The sequence below is a fragment of the Simochromis diagramma genome, unplaced genomic scaffold (assembly GCF_900408965.1).
Source record: "Simochromis diagramma unplaced genomic scaffold, fSimDia1.1 OVJJ01000344.1, whole genome shotgun sequence".
NCBI classification, from domain to species: domain Eukaryota; kingdom Metazoa; phylum Chordata; class Actinopteri; order Cichliformes; family Cichlidae; genus Simochromis; species Simochromis diagramma.
In genome coordinates this window covers 5,078,140-5,090,547 of record NW_024387375.1, presented here as the reverse complement: position 1 = coordinate 5,090,547, position 12,408 = coordinate 5,078,140, and the positions used below count along the sequence as shown (strand labels likewise).

The window sequence follows — 12,408 nt, the reverse complement described above, 5'->3', positions numbered from 1 at the left end:
GGGATGACTAAATTAGTCAGATATTGTGATTGGAGTGCCTTTGTTTATCCGTGATGCAGTCCATGTTCAGTACAAGAAAAAAGAAACACTGTGGCAGACATGAGGCAAAAAAATAAATCACTCAAAACTCTGGAACAGTGAAAGATTTTTAAAATCTTCCTTTCAAAATCAGTCATCACAAATAAGGGACAGTTGTATAAATAGGATAGACCATAAAATAATTAACAATAACCCATGACTAGACTCTTATCTACGCACATAAAAAGCGTTTTCTTATCAGCGAGACCATTAAATGTTGCTGTGGCTAATGGTCACTTATCCAAACAGAACAGAGATCTTACGGTTTTTATTTACATGAATTGTTCCAAGTGTTGATGCCAAATTGTTGTCAAGGTGTAATGTGCTAATGTAATTTAGCTTTAAAAGAAAAAAAAGATCTTTCTACAGAGTGCGCCGCACAAGTCTACAAGCCGTGAACATTACCAGTCAGTTGATTTTGTGCTGCGCTCTTCTCAAACTCCGCATTTCAACACACAGCATCTCCATGAGGATTTGACTGAAGCTTCACTTGGCTCAGGATTACTTTGAAGCAGCAGGGGGTGCACAGTGTAAGTCGGAACAAGTAACAGTCAGAGTTATCAAACTGCCTACAAATGATCGTGTTCCTGCTACAGAGGTTCATGCATGTTTGCCATGAATGACACGAGTTCGGTGGGGTTTTTTTCTCCTTTTCTAACTTGCCTTTTTATTACTCTGTGGTTAAAATTAGAGGGGAGGAAAAACAGCTCAAATTGCTCATGACATGAACAACAGGAGGAACATGTTGTGATTTGGAAATTTAACGTCTAAAAAGCCTCATCAGTACTTCTGGTTAAAGTTTAAATATATAGAAATAGGCACAGATTCTGTGTCGCTGCCATTATACAACTAGAGCCAGAGCCACGGGCTAAAAGCAGCCTTTCTGTCCTTTAGCTTTCCCACTTTTCTCTGTTTGTGTCCCTTTTCCTCCTGCTCATTGACTCTGCCTGTAAGGTGCTTTTAGCGGGCCTTGTGTGGCCGGGTTAGAGATGGATGTGTGGCCCTTGGGAGCCGCAGGCAGAGTGCAACACTGATCATGTCAGACAGGCTGGGGAGGCTGCATAAGATCATCATCACCCAGCAGTGGAGTGAATCGCCGCAGTGGCACTTTCACACAACCTCTGACCTCCGGTGCAACCTCTGAGGTCATGATCAAGGTCAGGGGTCAGCGAGGGCCTCAGCGATCGTGGCGACCGCAGGCCCCGCCTGGCTCTTCTTCTCCTTGTTTGTGTTCTCTCCTTCATTTTTCTCCTCTCACTTTTCTCTTCCCCTCATCTTCTATCTGTTTCTTTATCGCTCACGCTCTCTGTTCGCCCCGGCGGGACCAATTGAGACATCCAATCCCCTGGGAGTGTGAAAAGGAGAGCAAGAGAAAATCAATAGGGAAGATGAGTGAAGACCTGGAGGTCCCATCAAAAACTGAATGCTTCTCTGTGTGCTGGCATGATTCACACATCCACAAAAACACATACAGATACACAGCGGTATTGCTTTTGAGAGACAGGAAGGCAGCAGTAAACAGCAGTCTGGAAATCGTAGCAAACAACTGGATGGGTCTGCAAAACATCCAGTTTGATGGCTTCCCAGGTCAAAACAGAGTGACATGAAGAGCTCTTCTGTCTGTTTTGTGTGTGTGTGTTTTTCTGTCCTTTTATCTAGATTGCATACATGTGCCCACAAGTCTGTTGTTGGAGAGATGTTTGAACCAAGAAAGACGCAATATCGATCTCTCCAGAGAGATTCAAGGTCTGCAACAACAAGTGAAAGAGCACGATGTCACATAAGTTCTCTTCCAGCAGGCGAGATGACACAAACATAAATGCCAGGCTTTGTGTGTATCGTCGTGGCTGTAATCTGAGCTGTGCAAAATGTCACCATATCACCAATCAGCTCGACTTTAATTATAGTACATTTGCAGACACATTTGTATGGCTTTGTGCTGCATAAAAGGCTTAAAATAAATAAAACTGAACCAATAAAAGGAAAAAGCAAACTCATCCCTATGTGTCATTTCCTGCACTCAAGAGCCTCTGCTATTTTGGAGAAGAAGCACACATGTTTATAATGTTAAACCTCACTACTTGTCTACATAACTTATGTCTGGGTAGATTTCTTCCCAACACAAGATAACCCCAGGCAGGACATTAAATGATTGGCTGAAAATAGAACTGTTCAGATGAAAGGGAGAATAAATAATGCACAGAGAATACAAAACCTCTTATGGGGATAACTAGTCGTGCATGCACATGCACACATTTCTTCCATGGTGAAGAAAAGTGAATGGATGTAACAGGAAGGAGGAGGACCCAGCGGAGACACACATGCTTCTTGCTTCATCTCCTCCCACTCCTCGTCTGCCATTTTTTTCCGCTCACATTCAGACTTCATGACATACTCTGTGTCTGTGGGGAGGAATAACATCGTCCCAGTCACGGCGTGTTTTTCCTGCCCACCAGAGCTCAGACACAACACACAGTGCACGGTTTCCATCCCTGCTGCCTCATCATTTTTTATGAGTTTTGATCAGAATGGATTCATATGACAGGACAGTTGATCCTTTTACAGGGAGAGTAATGCGCCATTGTGTTAACAACTTTTTTTTAAATTTGAAATCACCAAATGAAAACAGTGAGTCACGTCGTAGTTAGAGGGTGTTGCAATGTTGGGTTATATCTAATAAATAAAACATTCAAGACAAACCTTTTCAAAGCACCGCTGCTGCATGACTAATTTGCAGCTGGGATGTTTATTCATTGGCGAAATTAGACATGCACGTTTTGAGGAAGATCCTTAATGTCACTACACACCGAGCAAACGGCGCACGGGCAAGCTTTGCGCTTGTGTAGGGAGACACCAAGTGGTCAGTGACAAGTGTAGCGTCTCACAAGAGGCCGTGTCAAGTTTTCAGGGGCCAAAGAACTGCTGCTGACAAGAGCTCCCGTCTGTCATCCTTTAAAATGCGAGGGATTGTTTACACGACTTAATAATCATAAACAATAGTTCAGGGGTTAGAGCCATGCAATAGTGTTCAGTGTTACACTTTCTGCAAGCTCGATTTAAACCTCAGTCTTACCTTGTTTGGATTATACTCGCAAACTGACTCACGAGCCGATTTCTAAAGGGCCTTCTAATTAAAAAACATTTGCTTGTTTTATGAGCGGATCACCGCGCCCTGGGTCAAGATGTTTACCCACGCTAAAAGTGCCCGAAAAGTCCTCCGACAGTCAACAGGCCTCACAAAGGCCCCATTCAGCTGCAACTGGAACCTACGCTGCCACGTCAAGTATATCCTACAGCACAGGGACAAACTTTTACTTTTACTTTACATGAGCCATGACGGTAGTTTGAAGTTTCTCGACGAGTCGGACAGGTAAGACAACAATGAGGCAACAATAGAAGGAGTATTTTGGAGCTGTGGAACGCCATTAGCTTTATTGCCTTAACTGTACCTTGCTCTCTTTGTCGCACCTGAAACTACAATGACTTTAAAAGTAGAGCACACTGGGTGTGACTGCACGACTGTAATGGACTCCGGTGTTTAACCTACTTTCCCCGAAAAGCCTCAAATGGCTGTGCGGATATCTCAAAGACGCAAACTGATATTGCAGCAGTTTTGGGGGAATCCGCAGGGTGAAGGGCGTCGATGGGAATTGGGGATCTCTGGAGACCAGAGGGCCGCCCCTCAATTGCAGCTCACGGAGCAGACAGGCGCTCAGGGTTATTCCGGCGGAAAAACCGCTGCGTGTGTGTTCTCACAGGGGTCTGCTCCTCTGTATGCGTGGCCACCGTGGTTTTCCTGTTACTCCTGGGAGTCTGCCTGCTCTACCTGCCGGATGCATTAGCACCTGACCCGCTGGTTTCTCTCAGCCCGGTGACGCTGCTGATTTGGACGCATCCATTCGGTCAGTATCGAGAACTTCCGGACTGCCTCGAGCTGTTTCAGATAGACGGCTGCACGCTCACGGACGACGAGCTCAGGTACCCACAGGCTGACGCCGTGATAATTCACCACCGGGAGATTGCCACTGGCTACGCCGATCTCCCACCAGAACCGCGGCCACCTGCGCAAAAGTGGATATGGATGAACTTCGAGTCTCCCACGCACACGCGTGGACTCTGGCGTTTAGGGGGTGTTTTTAACCTCACGATGAGCTACCGGACAGACTCGGACATTTTCCTCCCCTATGGGTATCTGGTCCCCCTCGCGCGCACAGAGAGGGCTCTCCAGAAGAGCTTTGCGCTGCCGCTTCGCGGATCTTACAGCTCCAAACTCCTGCGGTCACGCTTCGTGGCCTGGGTCATCAGCAACTGGTCGGAGTCCCAGGCGCGCGTGACCTTCTACTACCAGCTGCGCCAATACATCCAGATCGATGTGTTCGGGCGCGCGGGCTCGCCGTTACCGACAGGCAGCGTGGTGCCGCTCGCCAAGCGGTACCTGTTCTACCTGGCGCTGGAGAACTCCCAGCACACCGACTACATCACGGAGAAGCTGTGGAACGCCGTGCTGGCCGGTGCAGTCCCCGTGGTGCTGGGTCCGTCCAGGCAGAACTATGAGCGTTTCCTACCCCCCGAGGCCTTCATCCACGTGGACGACTTCCCCTCAGTGGAAGAGCTGGCCCAATACCTGCTGATGCTGAGGCGGAGCCCGGCTCAGATGAGACGGCACCTGGACTGGAGGAGGGGCTACGGCGTACGCCAGCCGACCTTCTTCAACGAGCACTTCTGCACGGCCTGCAGGGCGGTGAGGAAGACCAGAGGCAGGACTAATGTAGTCACAGACCTGACACGTTGGTTCCACTCGTGAAAACATGCATCAGACCTCCAGCACCTGTTTGAAATGACGGCAAAGCCGAGAGATAAGACCGTGAGAGGGGAAAGATTTACTAACCACATGCTGCTTCCAGAGTTTACAAATCAAATCTTTTTATCATCAGTGAAAGAGTATATTTAATTTATGTGATTTAATTAAATAATGTAATAACTTAAATACATTTATGATCATTGATCTTATCTGAGTGAATCCTTCTAGAAGTTATTTTTTATCTTAATTAATTAATTTATTTTAACTGACTCCCATCTAGCCAGTAAGAGTCCTTCTGATAAAACAGTTGGAGTAGAGTTAACCTTCTGCACCAGGGCTTAACAACACAACGTCTGTAATTTAGACCAGTGGTGTCAAACATAGGGCCTGGGGGCCAGAATCGGCCTGCAAAGACTCCAATACGCTCATCTGGACACCTTTAGAAAATCTGAAGGAGTGCATAGTATTTGAACTTATAATTGTATTTTCATAAGTTTTACAGCTTTTCCAATTGATAAAGTGCTTTTTAAAAAAATGTGAATTCATAAAAATGTTATATTTTGTAATTACAGGAGAGTCAGTGCAATGAACAACCAGAACTTTTTATGTAATTTTATGTACTCACCATGTAGTTTCACTGTTCTGGCTCACTTAAGATTAAATCGGGTTGTATGTGGCCCACAGTGTAAAATTAATTTGACTTGGCTGCTTGGCAAAATTAAAGTGTGTGACAAAGAAGAAAGACCACAGTCTTTAGATAATATTATTTTATTTTATTTTTTTAAAGTGACCAAATGTTCATGTGTGACTGTGACTATATATTAAAAAATATCTGAGTGCCTGCTAATTTCGTTCAGGTTTCACACCTCTGTGAAGCAGCTTTTACCTGATAGTGAGATGGGAAAAGAAAACATGAGGAAGAACAAACAAATATGCTGGTGCAGGAAATAAGCTTTCCGAGAAAGGGCACACATGTTTACCTGCAACTTCCTCAAGGTGACTCAGAAAGAATGCCACATGTCCCCACCACAGCAGCCGAAGCCTGCTCTTTGTGTCTGCACATCACTAATCACTTTATTGCAGCGCTGTTCCTGCTCTAACGGAGTCATTTTTAAAGGTGTCATTAGACCCCAAACCTAATACTGTTCAAACCTGAGGCGCTGGGGTTTTGCATTTTTCATTTAAGATTGCATAATAAGCACACGCGCACGCTCATTTTGCTGATATTTTTTACTATCTGTTATATATTGTTGTGGCTTTGGCTGTGGCAGTAATGCAGAAAACGAGAAAAAAAAACAAGGGAGGAGGTGAACACATGTGCATCAGCAGTCACTTGATAGGACTGCTGATGATGTGATGCAGATCATTTAAATTTACACCTCTGCGTTGGGGCCGTGGCACAGAATTAACACTTCGCACTGTCAAATGAGACATTTCCTACAGGCGGCAAATAATGTTGTTCCCCATAATGAGCTGATGCCTCAACAGCTGGTGAAACCACTCACGTCTATCAGCAATAATGGTTTCAGATGGCCAGAACAGCCAGAGCCCTTATCCCTGTCTTAATCCCATTCATGCGAGCATATCTGGTTACTGTGAGTACTGGTTACCATTGCTTTCAAATATAGATCCATTAATCTATACCTCTCCACTGTGGACAGAACAGGTGCTAGACAGCTGACATATGGACACACAGAAAGCAGACTTCTCTTAATGTGCATTAAAAAGCGCATCTGATCACTGAGAAGACTACAAAAGGAGCTACACAGCGATAACACCCTGAACAGGATATCTGACATGCTTATTATACATATTTCCCTGCAAACACTGTGATGCTTAGCAACTTTTATTTATGTGTCTCATGCTTGTTTAATTAAAATTTGTGATTGTGTTTACACAGTAATCAATATGACTGTCACGATGCTTCTTGTTAAGCATTAAATCTTACAAATTAAGAAAAAAAATATGCAGAAATACAATCAACTGCATGATCGTTTATAAACGATCTCCAATCTCTGTGATGTTTATGCTGACTGACACAGGTTGCCACCCAAGCTGTTTTCACTTAACCGAACCACAGCAGATCTGGTATCTCAGTGGGCATGTGTTACAGGCACCCACAAGAGGCTTAAAAAGAAGGAGACTTGAGTTCTGAGTAGAAACAGATCCAGGAGTTCAATGAGGTTAGAGTACAGATGCCAGTGTGTGTGTGTTTGTTTGTTTGTGCGTGTGTGTGTGTGTGTGCACGCTAATAGGGCTCACTCCCTTTTGCTCTGTGAAGCTGAACTGCCTCTTCTGGCAGTTTGCATCCTCTGCTAGCAGGCTTTCACAAATATGGACCAGAGCTTAGTCAATATCATACATAAGAGATGCCAAAGAGCTTCTTCTTTGGGTCTATTTTTAAACAATTTCTTGAAATGCAGACGGTAGATGAAAATGTGAGTTTATGTAAAAAAAAAAAGTCTGTTATTAACTGTTGATCAGCTTGAATTAAAATAAAAACATCAAATTTTATCACCTCTTTTTAAAAATCTATTTGTGTTTTCAAAATGTGTTTATATTTGCATTTAGATGTTTTATATTTTTTTTTGAACCATATGCCCACAAAGTGGATACAAACCAAAGAATTTATTTCTTCCACATATAATAATAACTTAAAGCTAGTCAGATATTAATATTTTAAGTAAAACATAGTCATAGTCATTCATATTTAAAGATCACAGACTAGGTTGATTTTAAAAGTATCCTTAATGTTTTTTATGGGTTAAAAAAATAGTTACCTGAATGCACTCACAGAAAGGATTCTGGTGTGTGCTGCAAAGTCCAGATTTGTTAGCATCAAAACATTACGTTTTAGCAGGGTGACACAAAAAGTATCATCTCAAGGTGAGTCAGTGCAGTGTGCATGGACGTCTTTGAAATGAACAGTCCCTGCTCGCGGCGTTACTTGTGTTTTGTCAGAAACTGACCCCGAGCAGACGATTCTCAGTGCCTTCGAGGTCTTTGACCCAGAAGGAGCAGTAGTTCCTCAGGATGGGAGGAAAAGAGCGACTGTGAGATATTATTCACAGTTTTTACAGCAGAGACTCGGTGACCCTTCACAGGAATTCATCACACAGATAACAACGAATTAGACCAATAAAGGAGGCGTTTCATGATGATGCAAGGCTCAGCCAGTGAAAGGCAGAATGTAAAGTCAGAGAGATTGAAACAGTGATTCTTGTTCCTCGTTGCTCCCCTGCAGCACGAAATAACACCTCATGTCACGGGCTGACAAGTTTACAGAGGATGAGGTGAGTCGTTGCTTGGCAACAAGGTGAAATATCGGATGTATCAATATGAGATACAAGTGGTCGAGATACTTTTGAACAACTATAAAGTGAGCCTTGATGAATACTCGGAATAAAAGGCAATTTGATTATTTAAAGCCCTTAAATACCCGCTGCAGCTTATTACAAAGATCCTTCACAGCTCCTTCTTCAGTAACAGTGCCATTCATAACCTACATGGCCCCTGGCTAGAGACACAGTAATCTCATTTGTGCAGCAACAGATGTTTCTCTTAAAAACATCCGTTGACTGGGGAGTGAAAACTATGCCTCTCATTCTCTCGGGAGGGTTCAAAGAGACCAGTATAATCACTATGAAATTTGTCACATTTGTACTGGTTTAAAGAGACATGCAGACTTACTGCAGACCCGCTATGTTGTAAAACAGCAAAAGCTCTCCTTCTCTGTCCCTCTCACACAGCCTGCACATATTTTATAAGGAAGCTTTCATGTTCTGTTTATCAAAACACCGCGAAGGGGGGAGGTAAGGGGGCCAAGAAAATGCATATGAAACAACAAAACCCCTCGACAAATAAACAGCACAGTGTTCCCATGGCAGCGCGTTGCATTAATCTGAAGGCTGGTTTCCCATGGCTGTGTCTCACTGCCCCATAGACCTCCACTCTGTCTCACTGATGGCTCCTGTGATTGCAATCATCCATCTTACTGTCAAAAGCAAAAAAAAAAAAAAAAAGAAGGGCAAGAAAGGGGAAATCGCACACACCATCTCGCTCTCGCTCCCTTGTGTCCAGCAAACAAGGCACCCCAATGTGAGCAGAGCCGACACATGGACCACAGGCCCTCTGCATTGTGTGTGTGCCCGGGCTTGTATGATTAACAGCGAGAACATGTGTGGGTGTGCATCTTTGGTTGTCTGTGCCTGCACTATACTGCATGATCAGTCACTGGAGTGTACACGGGGGGGAAGCGGTGGACATGTCTGATCTTGCAGCTGATCAAAAGCACCAGAGACTTGTTCCCTTGTGGTCGTGCGAGCGGGCCCTCATATCAACACGTCTCTGTTCAGTAGACAGGAAAAACAAGAGGAGAGAGACAGACAGACAGACAGAGGAGGAGGAGGAGGGGTACTTGAAGAGAGAGACAGAAACAGGCAGGCATAGCAAAGATGAAAGGATGCATAAAGAGGCCAGAGTGGAGTATGACAATGATACATAACCGCACTTATCTCTCTGTTCTGATGAGCTAATTGAAAGGCAAAAGTCAGCTCTGTTTGTGTCTGTAGATTTAACAGCGTGCGTGATCCTTCGATGCAAACCTGACAGCAACTGTCTGTAAAACGCTAAATGTGGAGAAAGAAGAAAACTCTGATGTCTATAAACTTCCCCTCGGGATGCGGCTGGTTACCTTAACTACAAGACCTTGTGTTGTGTGATCACCCACAGAGAGGACAAAGAGCAGGAGCGAGAGGAAGAAGGGGGAAAAAAGGAGGACAAAGGGAGGAGGAAGATGAGGAGGTGGAGCTTCTGTGAAGCTTCTGCTTGTAAATTGTCTGGCCACGCTGTGAAGTTGTGGTGTGAGAATGTAATTATGTGCAATAAAGTGGTGATCCTATGAAATGAATCCCTTTGTTGTTTGCAACTTTAATCTCACTCCAGTATAACCAACGCAGAGACGTTTCTGCTGAGCCCAGCGTTTTGCAAACGGAACAACAAAGCCCACCTGAACATGATTTAGTGTAAAAGATAAAGAGACGTGCACAAACTCACCAGAACAGATGTATTTAAAAGGTAGACTCAACACTCTAAAACATATGATTACTTATGACACCGAAGACAAACAGATCGGCCTATTGTCGTGATTAACGACTAGATCAAAACTTGGATCTTGTCGTAAACTCGCTTCCTTGCCAAAAGTCGTAGAAAGAGATAAAACACATTCTCATGTCTGAACAATAATAGACTGTATATAAAGATGGACACAAGATAGTAGGTTTGATTGGTCCCGTTTTAAGGCCTTGACTCGAAGTTTGTATTAGTTGCCTGGTTGGCTAATGCTAGCAAGCTTGTTTAGCAAGGTTTACTGCAATGATGCATCACATGACACAGGTCCCTGCTAATTGATATCAATTAGTAATGCACAGATTCTTATAAAAAGTACAATTTTATTCACAAAAACTGGATCACAAATTTCTTGGATACTCTGTACTTAATAATGGGAAATAATGTTTGGATTAAAAATCCTACAGAAAAGATCAACACCACAAGCACAGCTCAGAGGTCCAATTCTATGGGGCGCCGTTTGTAAAGTGAAACATGCTGAAATTAACGGCAACATTTTTCCACATTTAGCTCAAAACAAGTCATTTTTTACATTTAGTAAAATATTTGTAATTTTTCATATTTAAAACAGAATTTTAAATGTTAAATCTAAATGTTAAATATTCAATCTAAATATTATATTTAAATCTAAATGTTAAATCTAAATATTATATTTAAATCTAAATCTAAATGTTAAATCTAGATATTATATTTAAATCTAAATGTTAAATGTTAAATCTAAATATTATATTTAAATCTAAATGTTAAATGTTAAATCTAAATATTATATTTAAATCTAAATCTAAATGTTAAATCTAAATGCTAAATGTTAAATGTTAAATCTAAATGTTTAGGCTAACATGCAAATTTATTGCACGGATCAGCGGAAATACCAAAATAAAAGCTTTCCGAAAACCTCCGGTGCAAAAGTGTGCCGGTAGTGGTCAGACACGTTCTCACTCCCAAAGCGTAATAATTTTCGCTAGGTGACAAATTGTCAACATTTTATGCTTTCGGGTACCCAACACTAAATTACGGCATCGGAAAAAGGAGAGCACATGAGAACCGTTTGGACTCAATCTACACATGTTCGTTCATTTTCTAAAAATCGCTTTAGAAAACACTATTTTACGTCATTTAACTGCTAGTAAAGGTTAGGAATAAGGTTATAGTTAGGGATAAGGTTAGGTTTAGGGCTGGAACACATGGCTGGAACGTCTATTATGGCGGGACCGTCATTCCACTGGAATTCAGCCATAACCCGACCATGAGAAAGCACGTCAGGCGATTTAGCTGAAAACATCGGAAGATCCGTTTTGTCGGCCATCCAAAGGTTTAGCAGTAGTGCACTCTTAGCAGCTGCAGTCTCCACTTCACAATCGCTGCAGCACATGTCCTGTTCGTAGGCAAGAAGCGAAGCAGCACATGGCGGGGAGAAGTGAGGAGGAGGTTTTCGGGAAGCTTTTATTTTGGTATTTCCGTTGATCCGTACAATACATTTGCATATTAGCCTAAACATTTAGGTTTAACATTTAACATTTAGCATTTAGATTTAACATTTAACATTTAGATTACTTACATTAGATTTAACATTTAACATTTAGATTTAAATATAATATTTAGATTTAACATTTAACATTTAGATTTAACATTTAACATTTAGATTTAACTTTTAACATTTAGATTTAACATTTAACATTTAGATTTAACATTTTAACATTTAGATTTAACATTTAACATTTAGATTTAAATATAATATTTAGATTTAATATTTAACATTTCGATTTAACATTTCGATTTAAATATAATATTTAGATTTAATATTTAACATTTCGATTTAATATTTAACATTTGATGAAAAGTTACAAATATTTTACTAAATGTTGTAAAAAATTACTCGAAAAAACATGTTTTTGTAAGGTTTTGAGCTAAATGTGGAAAAATGTTGCCGTTAATTTCAGCATGTTTCACTTTACAAACGGCGCCCCATACAATTCTACAAGTAGTTGGGACCAATATCCTCCTGTCATTCAAAGCAGCTAAAGCTCCTAATAATGCAAACTTTAAGGCTTAATAAAGAGTTATGACCTTGTAAAGTTGTTATGAAAGGAGAAGTTTTTCTGTGAGCTTGCTTATGGTTGCCTTTGCAAACGGAGTGAGCCATGAGCCACAGTTTGGTGTCATTTCAGCTTGTCCTCCATCGCTCAGCTTTCTGTAACCTGGTGCAAGCTGCAGTGTAAAATCCTGCTGCCCTTCACTGCCATTTCAGTGATATTGCAGTGCTTAAGAGGGCAACTCCACAACAGCTTGAAAAGGTGAAACTTTCTGGAGAAAAATCCACTGCAGTTTCTTTGTGTCCTAGTTTGATTTCTTCTTCTCCCATAGAGATGTCTCACGTCACATCATGTGCACAATTCTTGAGA

At 42.0% G+C, this 12,408-nt stretch overlaps 1 protein-coding gene across 1 annotated transcript; it reads left to right on the top strand.

Moving 5' to 3' along the window:
- The first annotated feature begins 2,361 nt into the window (after positions 1 to 2,361).
- On the top strand, positions 2,362 to 5,726 carry LOC120719822 (alpha-(1,3)-fucosyltransferase 4-like). Its single transcript, XM_040009336.1, has one exon. It carries the CDS (start codon positions 3,722 to 3,724, stop codon positions 4,880 to 4,882), a length of 1,161 nt encoding a protein of 386 aa, XP_039865270.1. The 5' UTR covers positions 2,362 to 3,721; the 3' UTR covers positions 4,883 to 5,726.
- The last annotated feature ends 6,682 nt before the right edge of the window (positions 5,727 to 12,408 follow it).